Source organism: Oryctolagus cuniculus, chromosome 6 (assembly GCF_051225735.1).
Source record: "Oryctolagus cuniculus isolate XC-2025 breed Fujian yellow rabbit chromosome 6, ASM5122573v1, whole genome shotgun sequence".
Lineage (NCBI taxonomy): Eukaryota > Metazoa > Chordata > Mammalia > Lagomorpha > Leporidae > Oryctolagus > Oryctolagus cuniculus.
Genome location: NC_142872.1, coordinates 63,757,891 through 63,768,690, shown reverse-complemented (window position 1 = coordinate 63,768,690; position 10,800 = coordinate 63,757,891). Strand labels below are relative to the sequence as shown.

Genomic DNA, 10,800 nt, shown 5'->3' with positions numbered 1-10,800 from the left:
AGTGCTGCACCGATCCAAAGCCAGGAGCCAGGTGCCTTTTCCTGGTCTCCCATGTGGGTGCAGGAGCCCAAGCACTTGGGCCATCTTCCACTGCCTTCCCGGGCCACAGCAGAGAGCTGGACTGAAAGAGGAGCAACCAGGACTAGAACCCGGTGCCCATAGGGGATGCTGGCGCCACAGGCGGAGGATTAAGCAAGTGAGCCACGGCGCCGGCCCCCAAAGTGTCCTTATCTAAGGACATCAGTTGTATGGGATAGGGACTGCCCTGGTGGCCTCATTTTACTTACCCCTGTGAGGTCTCTATTTCCAAACAAGGTCACATGCTAAAGAGCTGGGTGGAGCTGGGGCCTTCAATACATGTTTGGGGGGACACAGGGACACGCTCATACTCTTTCCAAGTGCCACAGTCCTCAGCGCTCCAAGTCCTTTCCTAGCACCTTGAGGCTGAGCGCCACAATGCACTGCTTTACGATTATAATCTCTCTGCTCAGAGACCACGGTGTGGGCATGGGTCACCCAGCCCGCTATGCAGAAACCTAGGCTTGGGCCAGCGCTGCAGCTCAATAGGCTAATCCTCCGCCTTGCGGTGCCGGCACTCCGGGTTCTAGTCCTGGTCGGGGTGCCGGATTCTGTCCTGGTTGCCCCTCTTCCAGGCCAGCTCTCTGCTGTGAACAGGGAGTGCAGTGGAGGATGGCCCAAGTGCTTGGGCCATCCAAATGCATGGGAGACCAGGAGAAGCACCTGGCTCCTGCCTTCGGATCAGCGTGGTGCGCTCAGTGCGCTGACTGCAGCACACCCGGCCGCGGTGGCCATTGGAGGGTGAACCAATGGCAAAGGAAGACCTTTCTCTCTGTCTCTCTATGTCCACTCTGTCAAAAAAAAAAAAAAAAGAAAAAAGAAACCTAGGCTCAGCGGGGAGGGGGGAGTCTGAAGGAGGGATTCGTCTTCTTTACACTCTTTTTCCCTTGTGGCAGCTTCCAGCTGGTGTGGCATGTGGAGCAGTCACAGGTGGGAGGAGCCTCGGTCCCTGGGTCAGCACTTGAGAAGGGCTGGCCACTGGCCAGGAACACCTGTCTGAGACTCCCGGTCACCTTTCTTCCTGAGTTTGCTCAGATCCCCGTCTCCTCTCCCGGGCACACAGACCACTGGGGAGTCTGGGGCCACGCTCTTCCCACCAGAGCAGGCTGCCTCTGTCATGAGACAGGAGCCAGGAGGGTCTGGATCAGAGCAACCCTAGGGGGTGTCAGGAGGGGGGGGGGAGGGGCAGATGCAGAGAGGAGGGCAGAACCCCCTGCCCCCACAGGACCTTGCTGGCCTCATCTGAAGGGGGTTTCCCAGTGGCAGCTTTCTTTTTCCCCCAGATACTGCTACTCTAGGCCTACTGGACTAGAATCTCAAGGAGGGGAACCTGAGAATCTATTTTTTATATATAGACGTATTTATTTCTTTGAAAGACAGAGTTAGAGAGAGAGAGAGAGAGAAAGAGACTTCCATGTGCTGGCTTACTCTCCAAATGGCCACAACATCCAGGCTTGGCCAGGCCCAAACCTGCAGCCTGGAGCATCATCTGGGTCTCCTCCATGGGTGCAGGGCCATCTCCCAGGCACATTAGCAGGGAGCTGGATCAGAAATGGAGCAGCTGGGACTTGAACCGGCACCCATATGGGATGCTGGCATCAGGTGGCAGGTTAACCGGCTACACCACAACACTGCCCAGAGAATCCACTTTTACTAAGTGGCCCAGGGAAGTTGGGGAATTACTACACTACTTGATTTCTGGGGGTCACTCCAGTCTAAAATCTGTTTGCTCCTCAAGTCAAAGACACCAAACCGTCGAGGTGAGAATGAATTTACCAAACAAGTGGATTACAGTTTATTGACTAGGGAGTAAAAGGGTGTGGCACAATTAGGAGGCACCGGCCGAGCTGAGCCGAAATTGGGATTTCTGAAATCAAGCTGTCGGTTGCACAATGGGCCGCATCCTCCCCCAAGGACACTGGGGCCTGACGGGGCAGAGGAGGGAGGAAGGCCGGCAGCAGGGCTGATGGTGGCTTCTGAGCTGTGGAATGATCTCCGCGGAGCTTCCCAGGCCAGGCCGAGGGCTCAAGACCGAGACTTCAGAGCGGATGCAGCCAGACCTAGTAAGATGGCTGCGACCGTGAAGCCCTGGGCGGCGATCCTGGTGCGCATCATAAGCTGCGAGCGCTGGCTCTGGCCCCGGTGGAAGCAGTAGAGGCCGTAGGTGAGGGCGGCCGCCGTGCCCAGGCAGCCTGCGGACGGGACAAAACAGCAGGGGAGCAGTGGGTCAGGCCCTGCAGGTACCTCCCAGTCTCAGGCCTCCCTTCCCAGAGGCCAGGAAAGGGGGCGGGGCTGGTCGAGGTTGGAGCCTCTCCTGCCCCGCCCACTCCTGCCCCTAAGTCCCGCCTCCGCTCACGTCCTAATCAGTTTTCACCAGTCACCGCCCTGGCCCCTCACCGCCCCGCCCCTTCTCCGCCCCGCCGGTCCAACCCTCATTCCGGTCCCCCAGGGCGTCCTTGGTTCTGCGCTATTTCCTCCCCCCGACCTCACTGTCCCCTCCAGGTACAGTTCCCAGGTCCCCACTTACCTATGGGGACCAATGGATTCTCACGGGTCTTGCGAAGGAACTTTTCCTTGAAGCCTTCTGGATTCCTGTAGACACTGGGACTAAAACCCTCAATGACAGGAGGATGTGACGGTTCAAAGGGTGCCTCCGGAGTCACAGGGTCAGGCGTTGCCATGTCTGGGCTAAGAGGTAGGAGAAAATCCGGACGCCGAGCTCCACCTGCTGATGACGTCACTAGAGGGGGCGGGACACAGCGGGCGCTGTACGCGACGCCCGCGCTCGTTGCATTCTGGGAGTCGTGGTAACTTCCGGGGTCGTGCCGCGGAGAGACTACGTTTCCCAGAAAGCCTGCAGGGCCCTGCGCGCAGCCGCCGGAAGGAGTCTGTTAACACGCGGTTCTGAGAGCTAGAGGCGCGGGTTGTGAGCTTCGCTGGGGTGATCGGCACCATGCCCAAGGCCAAAGGCAAGACCCGGAGGCAGAAGTTCGGTTACAACGTTAACCGAAAGCGGCTGAACCGGAATGCTCGGCGGAAGGCAGCGCCGCGGATCGAGTGGTGAGGGACCGGGGTTCGGGAGGCAGGACTAGCTCGCCCGGGACGGCCCGCGACGTCTCTCTCTTTCTCTCTGCCGGTAGCTCCCACATCCGACATGCCTGGGACCACGCCAAGTCGGTGCGGCAGAACCTGGCTGAGATGGGGCTGGCCATGGACCCCAACAAGGCGGTGCCCTTCCGCAAGAGAAAGGTACTGACCCGCGGGGTTCCCGCGCGCTTCCCGGGGTGGGGACCCCTCCGCCGGCGCTGACGGTGGTCGAGGGGCTTCGCCATCTCCCTGGCAGCACAGCACTGGGACCTGGGCTGGAGTCCCCCCTTTCTCCTGCACTGTCTTTTCCGTCTGAAACGAGCCTGGCTGTTCGAGTTCCTTGGCAGCCCAGTGGTACCTTCCAAAGTTTGCCTTTTTTTTCTTAGCCTTAATTTTTCTGGTAAGGACTCTTTAGAGCGTAGGACCTTTACTTGGTCGTTTTGCCATGAGGCTTGCCTCGCGCTAGTTTCTCCTGAGCGCTCTTTCTCTGGCCACCCTTTCAAACTTTCAAAAACAGTACCCTTCTTCACTTAGAAACCTCTCCCAGCTCTGTTTCACAGCATTTGTTAAGTCCGTGATGCTGTATCGTGGGATGTTTGCTTATCTGTTTATTACCCCTCTAACATAATCTTAGTCACAAGAAGTTTGTTGATTTTTTTTTTTCTGCTAAATCCCGAGTGCTTAGGATGTGACAATACTCGATAAATAGTTACTCTCATGAATGGGCTTGCTGAATGAACTTTTTTTAAAGATTGATTTATTTATTTGAGAGGCAGAGTTAGAGAGAGAGAGAGAGAGAGGTCTTCCACCTGCTGGTTCACTCCCTGAATGGATATGACTGCCAGGGTTGGGCCAGGCTGAAGTCAGAAGCGCAGGACTCCATCTGGGTCTCCTACGTGGTGCAGGGGCCTAAGCACTTGGACCTCTTCTGCTGCTTTCTCAGGTGCATTCGCAGGGGACTGGACTGGAAGCAGAGCAGCCAGGACTGGGATCGGTTTCCGTATGTTATGCTGGTGTTGCAGCCAAGAGGCTTAACCTGCTGCACCACACTGCAGGCCCTGTGAATGTGTCCAGTGGAAGCCTAGTTCTGCCTGACCTGGGCAGGGTTTCTTATGGGTAATGTAGTTGTGATGGGATGGACAGGAGCTTCTAGAACTTTTTGTCTTCTGGTCTCACACGCTGTGTTCTCTGCAGGTGAAGGGCATGGAGGTGGACACAGAGGCGAGGCCCAAGGAGCTTGTGCGGAAGCCCTATGTGCTAAATGGTAGGTGTGGTCCATTTTCCTCCAGGTCAGCGTCCTGCACTGTTGGAGCTGCAGGTGTCCTCGATTTACAGATGGGGAAACCCAGATTCATAGGGGAGAAGCAAGCTGGCCCAGGGCTCACAGAGTGAGAACTGTGTCCTTGGAGCTGGTGTTGCGGTGTGGCAGTTCAGCTAAGGCTTACAATGCCTGCATCCCGTTTCAGTGCCAGGGCAAGTGCTGGCTGCTCCGCTTCTGATCCAGCTCCCTGTTAATGCGCCTGGGAAGGCAGCAGAGGATGGCCCAAGTGCTTGGGCCCCTATCATCCACGTGGGAGACCCAAATGGAGTTCCTGGCTGCTGGCTTTGGCTAGATCCAATCCTGGCTGTTTTGGCCATTTGGTGAATGAACCAGTAGATGGAGCCCTCTCTGTTCTACCTTTCAAATAGCAAATAAATCTTAGCCAAACAAAACAAATCCAAAAACTCTTCTTGGCTGGGACATTTTCAGTGTACTGACTAAACTCGAGGGTGTGACCTAAGCTCAGAGGTGTTTAGAGAGGATGTCGCCAGGAGCCTGAGTGGATAAAGAGAAAACATTAAGCCTTAGACGTGGGTTCTGTTCAAGAATGAAATGATTTTTAGGTAAGACCATTTCAGCCGGCACCATGGCTCAATAGGCTAATCCTCCACCTGTGGCGTCGGCACCCCGGGTTCTAGTTCCAGTTGCTCCTTTTCCAGTCCAGCTCTCTGCTGTGGCCTGGGAGTGCAGTGGAGGATGGCCCAGGTCCTTGGGCCCTGCACCCACAATGGAGACCAGGAGAAGCACCTGGCTCCTGGCTGCAGCAGCCATTGGAGGGTGAACCAACGGTAAAGGAAGTCCTTTCTCTCTGTCTCTCTCTCTCACTGTCCACTCTGCCTGTCCAAAAAAAAAAAATAAATAAATAAATAAATAAATAAAGACCACTTCGTTTAGTGTTTCCAGTGACAGATCAGTTTCATGTGTATTAACCAATTGTGTAATTGTGTCTGACATAGGACTCCCATAAGACTTGAATTCAGCAATAAATATACCATTTACGGTAAAACTTTGAAATAAATATATAGTTGAACTACTCAAAGAACTGAAAGTTTGGGGGTGAGGCTTCAGAGAGAGAGTGAGGAGAGCAGACCCTCAGCAGAGCAGGAATACTCTGGAAGTTTTCATCCGTCCTTCCCCTTACTTGTTGGTGAAGGAATTTGAATAGCCAGACATTTGATACAGAGTCCGTTCAGTTTCTGTCTTTAGTTGATGTCCACGGTTCTTGTAAGAATTACTGTACAGGATCGTATATACAAAACCATGTGTACTGGGCCGGCGCCGTGGCTCAATAGGCTAATCCTCCGCCTTGCGGCGCCGGCACACTGGGTTCTAGTCCCGGTTGGGGTGCTGGATTCTGTCCCGGTTGCCCCTCTTCCAGGCCAGCTCTCTGCTGTGGCCAGGGAGTGCAGTGGAGGATGGCCTAAGTGCTTGGGCCCTGCACCCGCATGGGAGACCAGGAGAAGCACCTGGCTCCTGCCTTCGGATCAGCGTGGTGCGCCGGCCACGGCGGCCATTGGAGGGTGAACTAACGGCAAAGGAAGGTCTTTCTCTCTCTCTCTCTCTCTCTCACTGTCCACTCTGCCTGTCCAAAACAAAACAAAACAAAAAAACACAAAACCATGTGTACTTACTGTAGTCAAAGAGAAATGTGGTTAAAAAAGGTACGTAAAATTTGCCATCTTAACCACTAAAATTTAAAACTTTTTTCTTTTTGTTTTAATTTGAAAGGCAGAGAGACAGATAGATGGCAAGAGAGCTTCCTTCTGTTGGTTAACTCCTCAAATGCGCACACCAGTCAAGACCGTGCCACTCTGAAGCCTGGAACCTGGAACTCCAGCTGAGTCTCCCATGCAGGTGGCAGGGATTCAACTACTTGAGCCATCTTTTGATGCCTGCTAGGAGACACAGTAGCAGGAACTTGATTGGAAGTGGAGTAGCCAGGACTCAAACCGGGAAGTCTGATACGGTATGTGCTTAACTGCTGTGCCAAATGCCTGTACTTATCTTAATGATTTTATTTATTCACTCAAAAAAAAAAAAGATTTATTTGTTTATTTGAAAGGCAGAGTTAGAGACAGGCAGAGAGAGATTTTCCACCCGCTGGTTCACTCCCCAAATGGCTGCAATGGCTGGAGCTGAGCCAATCAGGAGCCAGGAGCTTCCTCAGGACTTCCTCATGAGTGCAGGGGCCCAAGCACTTGGGCCATCTTCTGCTGCTTTCCCAGGTGCATTAGCAGGGACCTGGATTGGAAATGGAGCAGCCAGGACTCTAACCTATGCCCATATGGGATGCCAGCACTGCAGACAGTGATTTAACCTACACAGTGTCTGCCCCCAAATAAATCTTTAAAAAAAGGAAACCACTTTTGGCTGCCTAGCCTGGGTTCTCTCACATGAAGCAGAAGGTGCCTGGGTCCAGCTTCATTCCCTACGGCTCTCATATTTTGCATTTCACATGTTAGAATACTGAAGGAAAGGAGGTTCTCCAGGGGCCCTGCCCTGGGAGCAGGCAGGTGTCTTCATCCAGCTCTCTCCAGGACTTGATCCTAAGTAGAGACGATTAGTTGGGCACCTTCATTTTAAACCCATCTGGGGGTGGAAGTAAAGGGACTTTCTCTTCAGGTGGTTGCGACACAAGTAGATGATTGGCTCGTAAGAGACAGAGTCTAGGATCCGAGGGGCTACCATGGAAGGTTCCAGCGATGAGTTTGGGAGTAGGGAGGCAGGAGACCCCTGGGTGGTTGGTGTAGCATTTCTTACGGTTGCCACTGGGTGGAGGGTAATTAGACAGCTCCACCAAGCACAAAGCATCATTCCCCAACTCTGGCTTGTCTCACCCAAGAGCTGGAGGCAGAGGCCAGCCTCCCAGAAAAAAAAGGCAATACGCTGTCCCGGGACCTCATAGACTACGTGCGCTACATGGTGGAGAGCCATGGGGAGGACTACAAGGTGAGTGGCCCGGCTGGTTGGGAAGGCACCCGAGCCTGGTCTGTTTGCCCTCTCCCTGTTTTCTGAGCCTGCCTGGGAGGAAAAGGGGGAAAGGGAGGCTCTAGGAGCTGGTCCAGTGACAGGGCTGTAACATGCCAGCGCGCTCACAGCAGGGACAGATGGAATGGCCTGCAGTCATGTGCCACGCACAGACCCATTTGGCTTACGTGGTACCATTAAAGAACTTGAACTATGGGAAGGTTCGCCTGAGAGTCCGTAATTCTGGCTGCTTTTAAACATGGAAAGATCTGGCCATGGCGGATCCCTGTGTTCAGGTGGAAGTGGTTGGCTGTGGATGGGGCACAGGCTCTTCAGCTGGACTGTGAGGCCTGCTGGTCCCAAGGGCATCTTGACCCATTTCTTGCGCCCCTCGGTACAAAAGGGCACCACGCAGACCATGCCTTTGGAGGTGAGGAGTTGGAAACTCAGGGAAAGGAAATGGCTGGACCAGCTCAGGCAGGGCTAGGGTTTGCACCTTGGCCTGTCAAGCTCCCGTCTTGTTGCTTCTCTCCCTCTGCAGGCCATGGCCCGGGATGAGAAGAATTACTATCAGGACACCCCGAAGCAGATTCGGAACAAGATCAATGTCTACAAACGTTTTTACCCAGAGGAGTGGCAGAGCTTCATCGATTCTTTGCCAAAGGATAAAATGGAAGTTGAGTGACTGGGGTACACCTGCGCCTGGACCAGTGAAGCAGGAGCTGGGGCTTAAGGCAAGGCGGGGAATGGTGTATGGCTTCAGATGTGGCTGCCACAGTCCACGCAATCCAAAGGTGGCCCACGGACCACCTTTGGAAGGAGCGGTTCTTAGAGGCTCTCATTTATATTCTGGGGGCTCAAGGGAAAGCCAGAGAAGCTGTTTTCAGAGCGTGTGGATTGAATACAATCTGTACATAATAATAAAACAAGGATCTTTGACTTTTCTGATTGTTTTATGTAGCCCTGGGGCTACTCTGCCAAGGCAGGGATTCCATCGGGGTGCCAGCAGGTGCCATGCTCACATATCCTCGCAGGCACGGCCTCCCCTTCTGCAGTGTGCTCTGTGTTCCTGTCCAGCATTGCGTTTCCATCAGCCCTTCTACAAAGCGTGCCTGGAGCCTGGGCGCCTCCCAGGGGACTGCGAGCTGAGGAGGGTCACCTGCTCTGTTCTCAGGGAGCTGGATCAGATCTGAGTGGAGCAGCTGGGAGTCCATACGGAATGCTGGTGTCACAGGCAGCGGCTTTACCCGCCAGCCCCAGAAGTAGGGATTTTTAACAGGAAGTCCTTCCTAGTAGCTCTGAAAAGGGAACTCCCTCCGTTTCCTCCTCTGCTGCCTCTGGAAAATGGGCTCCTCGAGGGACAAGGGGGAGATTTGAGCCTTGCTGCCTCTGCCCATGCCCTTGAACCCAGATGTGAGACTACCTGTGTGTGTCTGTCAGCAGCCGTGGGAGATACAGTCAATGCCGAAACTCTGACGGGGTCGCATTGGCATTCTCATTTGTGAGGGGAGCGTGCCGAGTGCCTGCAGTCCAAGTATGGGGCAGCGGTGCAGGCAGGGTGGTCCCAGGCACTTTGCCGCAATAGTAAGTTGTTAAACAGCAAGTCCCAGCCCCTGCCCCTTCAGCCAGTGTGGAGTTAGGTTGGGGGAAACCTTCTGGGAGGTAGCCAGCCCCTTCCCGCCACCCCTTGGGAGACGCTCTCACTGATGGGGTTGCAGCTAGGGGTGGAAGTGGGAGTTTTTGAGATTTTTTTTTTTTTTTTTTTTTGAAAGGCAATAAGATCTTCCATCTGCTGGTTCACTCCCCAAATGGCTGCAACAGCCAGGGCTGGGCCCAGCTGAAGCCAGGAACCAGGAACTCCATCCAGGTCTCCCGTGTGGTGGCACTTGGTACTGAGGCCATCTTCCACTGTTTTCCCACATGCACTAGCAGGAAACTAGATCAGAAGCTGAGCAGCTGGTACTTGAGCTGGCACTAATTTGGGATGCTGGCATCTCTAGCAGTGGCTTAACCCACAGCACCGCACCAGCGCTGAAGGAAGTCTGACTAGCCATTGCAGAAGCCTTCCCGCAGCAACTGCCGCGGTGCAGGCTGGATTCCAGGCGAGAGCCCAGTGCTTAGCTCGTTAAGCACACAGAAGGCATTTTTATAGTAGTGACAGTATTGCTACAGGAATCGCCGCAGGAGGCTCATGGTGACTAACAGGACGTGGTCTGGGGTTCAGGTTCACTGGCAGTGGCAAGGAACCTTGCTAGGCTAAGCACCTGAACTGGGTAAATGAACACGGGACATCTAGCGGGGGGCCTGAGTTTGGATTCCATTGGAGGGTGGAAGGTACCAGGCCAAGTAAAAGAGCCCCAGGAGCAGCCAGCCCAGCCTTTGCTGGGTTGCAAGGCTGGGTCCAGTGAGTGGGGCTGTAGGACCCTGGCAGCCTGCCTTGACTTGGGATGGATGAGCTGCCTTCAGGGGTCACCAGGAAGACAGCAAACAGGAGGCCCAGGTAAGCTGTGGAAGTGGAGGCTTCAAAGCCCAGTGACACCTTTCCAGCCTGGCTGCTTGCCTATAAAATGAGATTAAAACCCTGTGCATAGGGCTGGCACCATGGTGCAAGTGGCCTGGGATAGCAGTGGAAGATGGCCCAAGTCCTTAGGCCCCTGCACCTGCATGGGAGACGGGGAAGAAGCTCCTGGCTCCTGGCAGCTCTGGCCATTGCAGCCACTGGGGAGTGAACCAATGGACCAAAGACCTTTCTCTCTGCCTCTCCCTCACTGTCTGTAACTCTACCTCTCTAAGTAAAATCTTAAAAAAAAAAAAAAAAAAAAAAAGAAGATGGACCAAGCCCTTGGACTCCCACACCCGTGTGGGAGACCCGGAAGAAGCTCCTACCTCCTGGCTTCAGATTGGCTCAGCTCCAGCCATTGTGGCCACTTGGGGAGTGAACCAGTGGAAGACCTCTCTCTCTGCCAATCAAATAAATAAATCTTAAAAAAACAAAAAAACAACACCCTGTGCCTCACAGGATTCCACATGAAACAATCTGTGTAAAACAATTCAAGAACAGTGAGAAGAGGCTGGCGCTGTGGCACAGCAGGTTAAGCCACTGTCAGCAGCACCAGCACCCCACGTGGGAGCTGGTTTGAGTCCCAGTTGTTACACTTCCAATCCAGCTCTCTGCTAATGTGTCTGGGAAAGCAGTAGAAGATGGCAAAGTCCTTGGGCCCCTGCCACCCAGGTGGGAGACCTGGAGGAAGCTCCTGGCTCCTGGCTCTGGATTGGCCCAGCTCCAGCCGTTGTAGCCATTTGGGGAGTGGACCAATGAATGGAAGATCTGTCTCTCCCTCTCTGTA

The 10,800-nt window shown here is 54.1% G+C and overlaps 2 protein-coding genes across 4 annotated transcripts; one reads left to right on the top strand and one right to left on the bottom strand.

Moving 5' to 3' along the window:
- Positions 1-1,849: 1,849 nt before the first annotated feature.
- On the bottom strand, positions 1,850-2,820 carry HIGD2A (HIG1 hypoxia inducible domain family member 2A). Its single transcript, XM_008255443.5, has 2 exons — positions 2,606-2,820; positions 1,850-2,270 (listed from the first exon to the last, which is right to left on the bottom strand). The coding sequence occupies exons 1-2, from the start codon at positions 2,757-2,759 to the stop codon at positions 2,104-2,106; spliced, it is 321 nt and encodes a 106-aa protein (XP_008253665.2). The 5' UTR covers positions 2,760-2,820; the 3' UTR covers positions 1,850-2,103.
- A 134-nt stretch (positions 2,821-2,954) lies between these two features.
- Positions 2,955-8,392, top strand: NOP16 (NOP16 nucleolar protein). 3 transcript variants are annotated; one of them, XR_016235576.1, is made up of 6 exons: positions 2,955-3,138; positions 3,219-3,327; positions 4,360-4,429; positions 6,215-6,452; positions 7,329-7,435; positions 7,995-8,392. XR_016235576.1 is itself a non-coding variant. In XM_002710440.6 (5 exons), exons 1-5 carry the CDS (start codon positions 3,032-3,034, stop codon positions 8,136-8,138), a joined length of 537 nt encoding a protein of 178 aa, XP_002710486.1. In that variant the 5' UTR covers positions 2,955-3,031; the 3' UTR covers positions 8,139-8,392. The 3 variants fall into 3 exon arrangements, 2 of the variants coding, with proteins under 2 accessions (XP_002710486.1, XP_089191223.1); XM_002710440.6 differs by lacking the exon at positions 6,215-6,452; XM_089335097.1 differs by lacking the exons at positions 6,215-6,452; positions 7,329-7,435.
- Positions 8,393-10,800: the final 2,408 nt, after the last annotated feature.

What these genes read in the sequence shown, in the direction of transcription:
- HIGD2A (XM_008255443.5), bottom strand. Translation starts at nt 2,759, where the DNA reads ATGGCAACGCCTGACCCTGTGACTCCGGAGGCACCCTTTGAACCGTCA. An exon ending in GAATCCATTGGTCCCCATAG is followed by an intron (nt 2,271 to 2,605) that starts GTAAGTGGGGAC and finishes TCCCGTCCGCAG; the next exon opens with GCTGCCTGGGCACGGCGGCC.
- NOP16 (XM_002710440.6), top strand. Translation starts at nt 3,032, where the DNA reads ATGCCCAAGGCCAAAGGCAAGACCCGGAGGCAGAAGTTCGGTTACAAC. An exon ending in GCAGCGCCGCGGATCGAGTG is followed by an intron (nt 3,139 to 3,218) that starts GTGAGGGACCGG and finishes CTCTGCCGGTAG; the next exon opens with CTCCCACATCCGACATGCCT. An exon ending in GCCATGGGGAGGACTACAAG is followed by an intron (nt 7,436 to 7,994) that starts GTGAGTGGCCCG and finishes CTCCCTCTGCAG; the next exon opens with GCCATGGCCCGGGATGAGAA.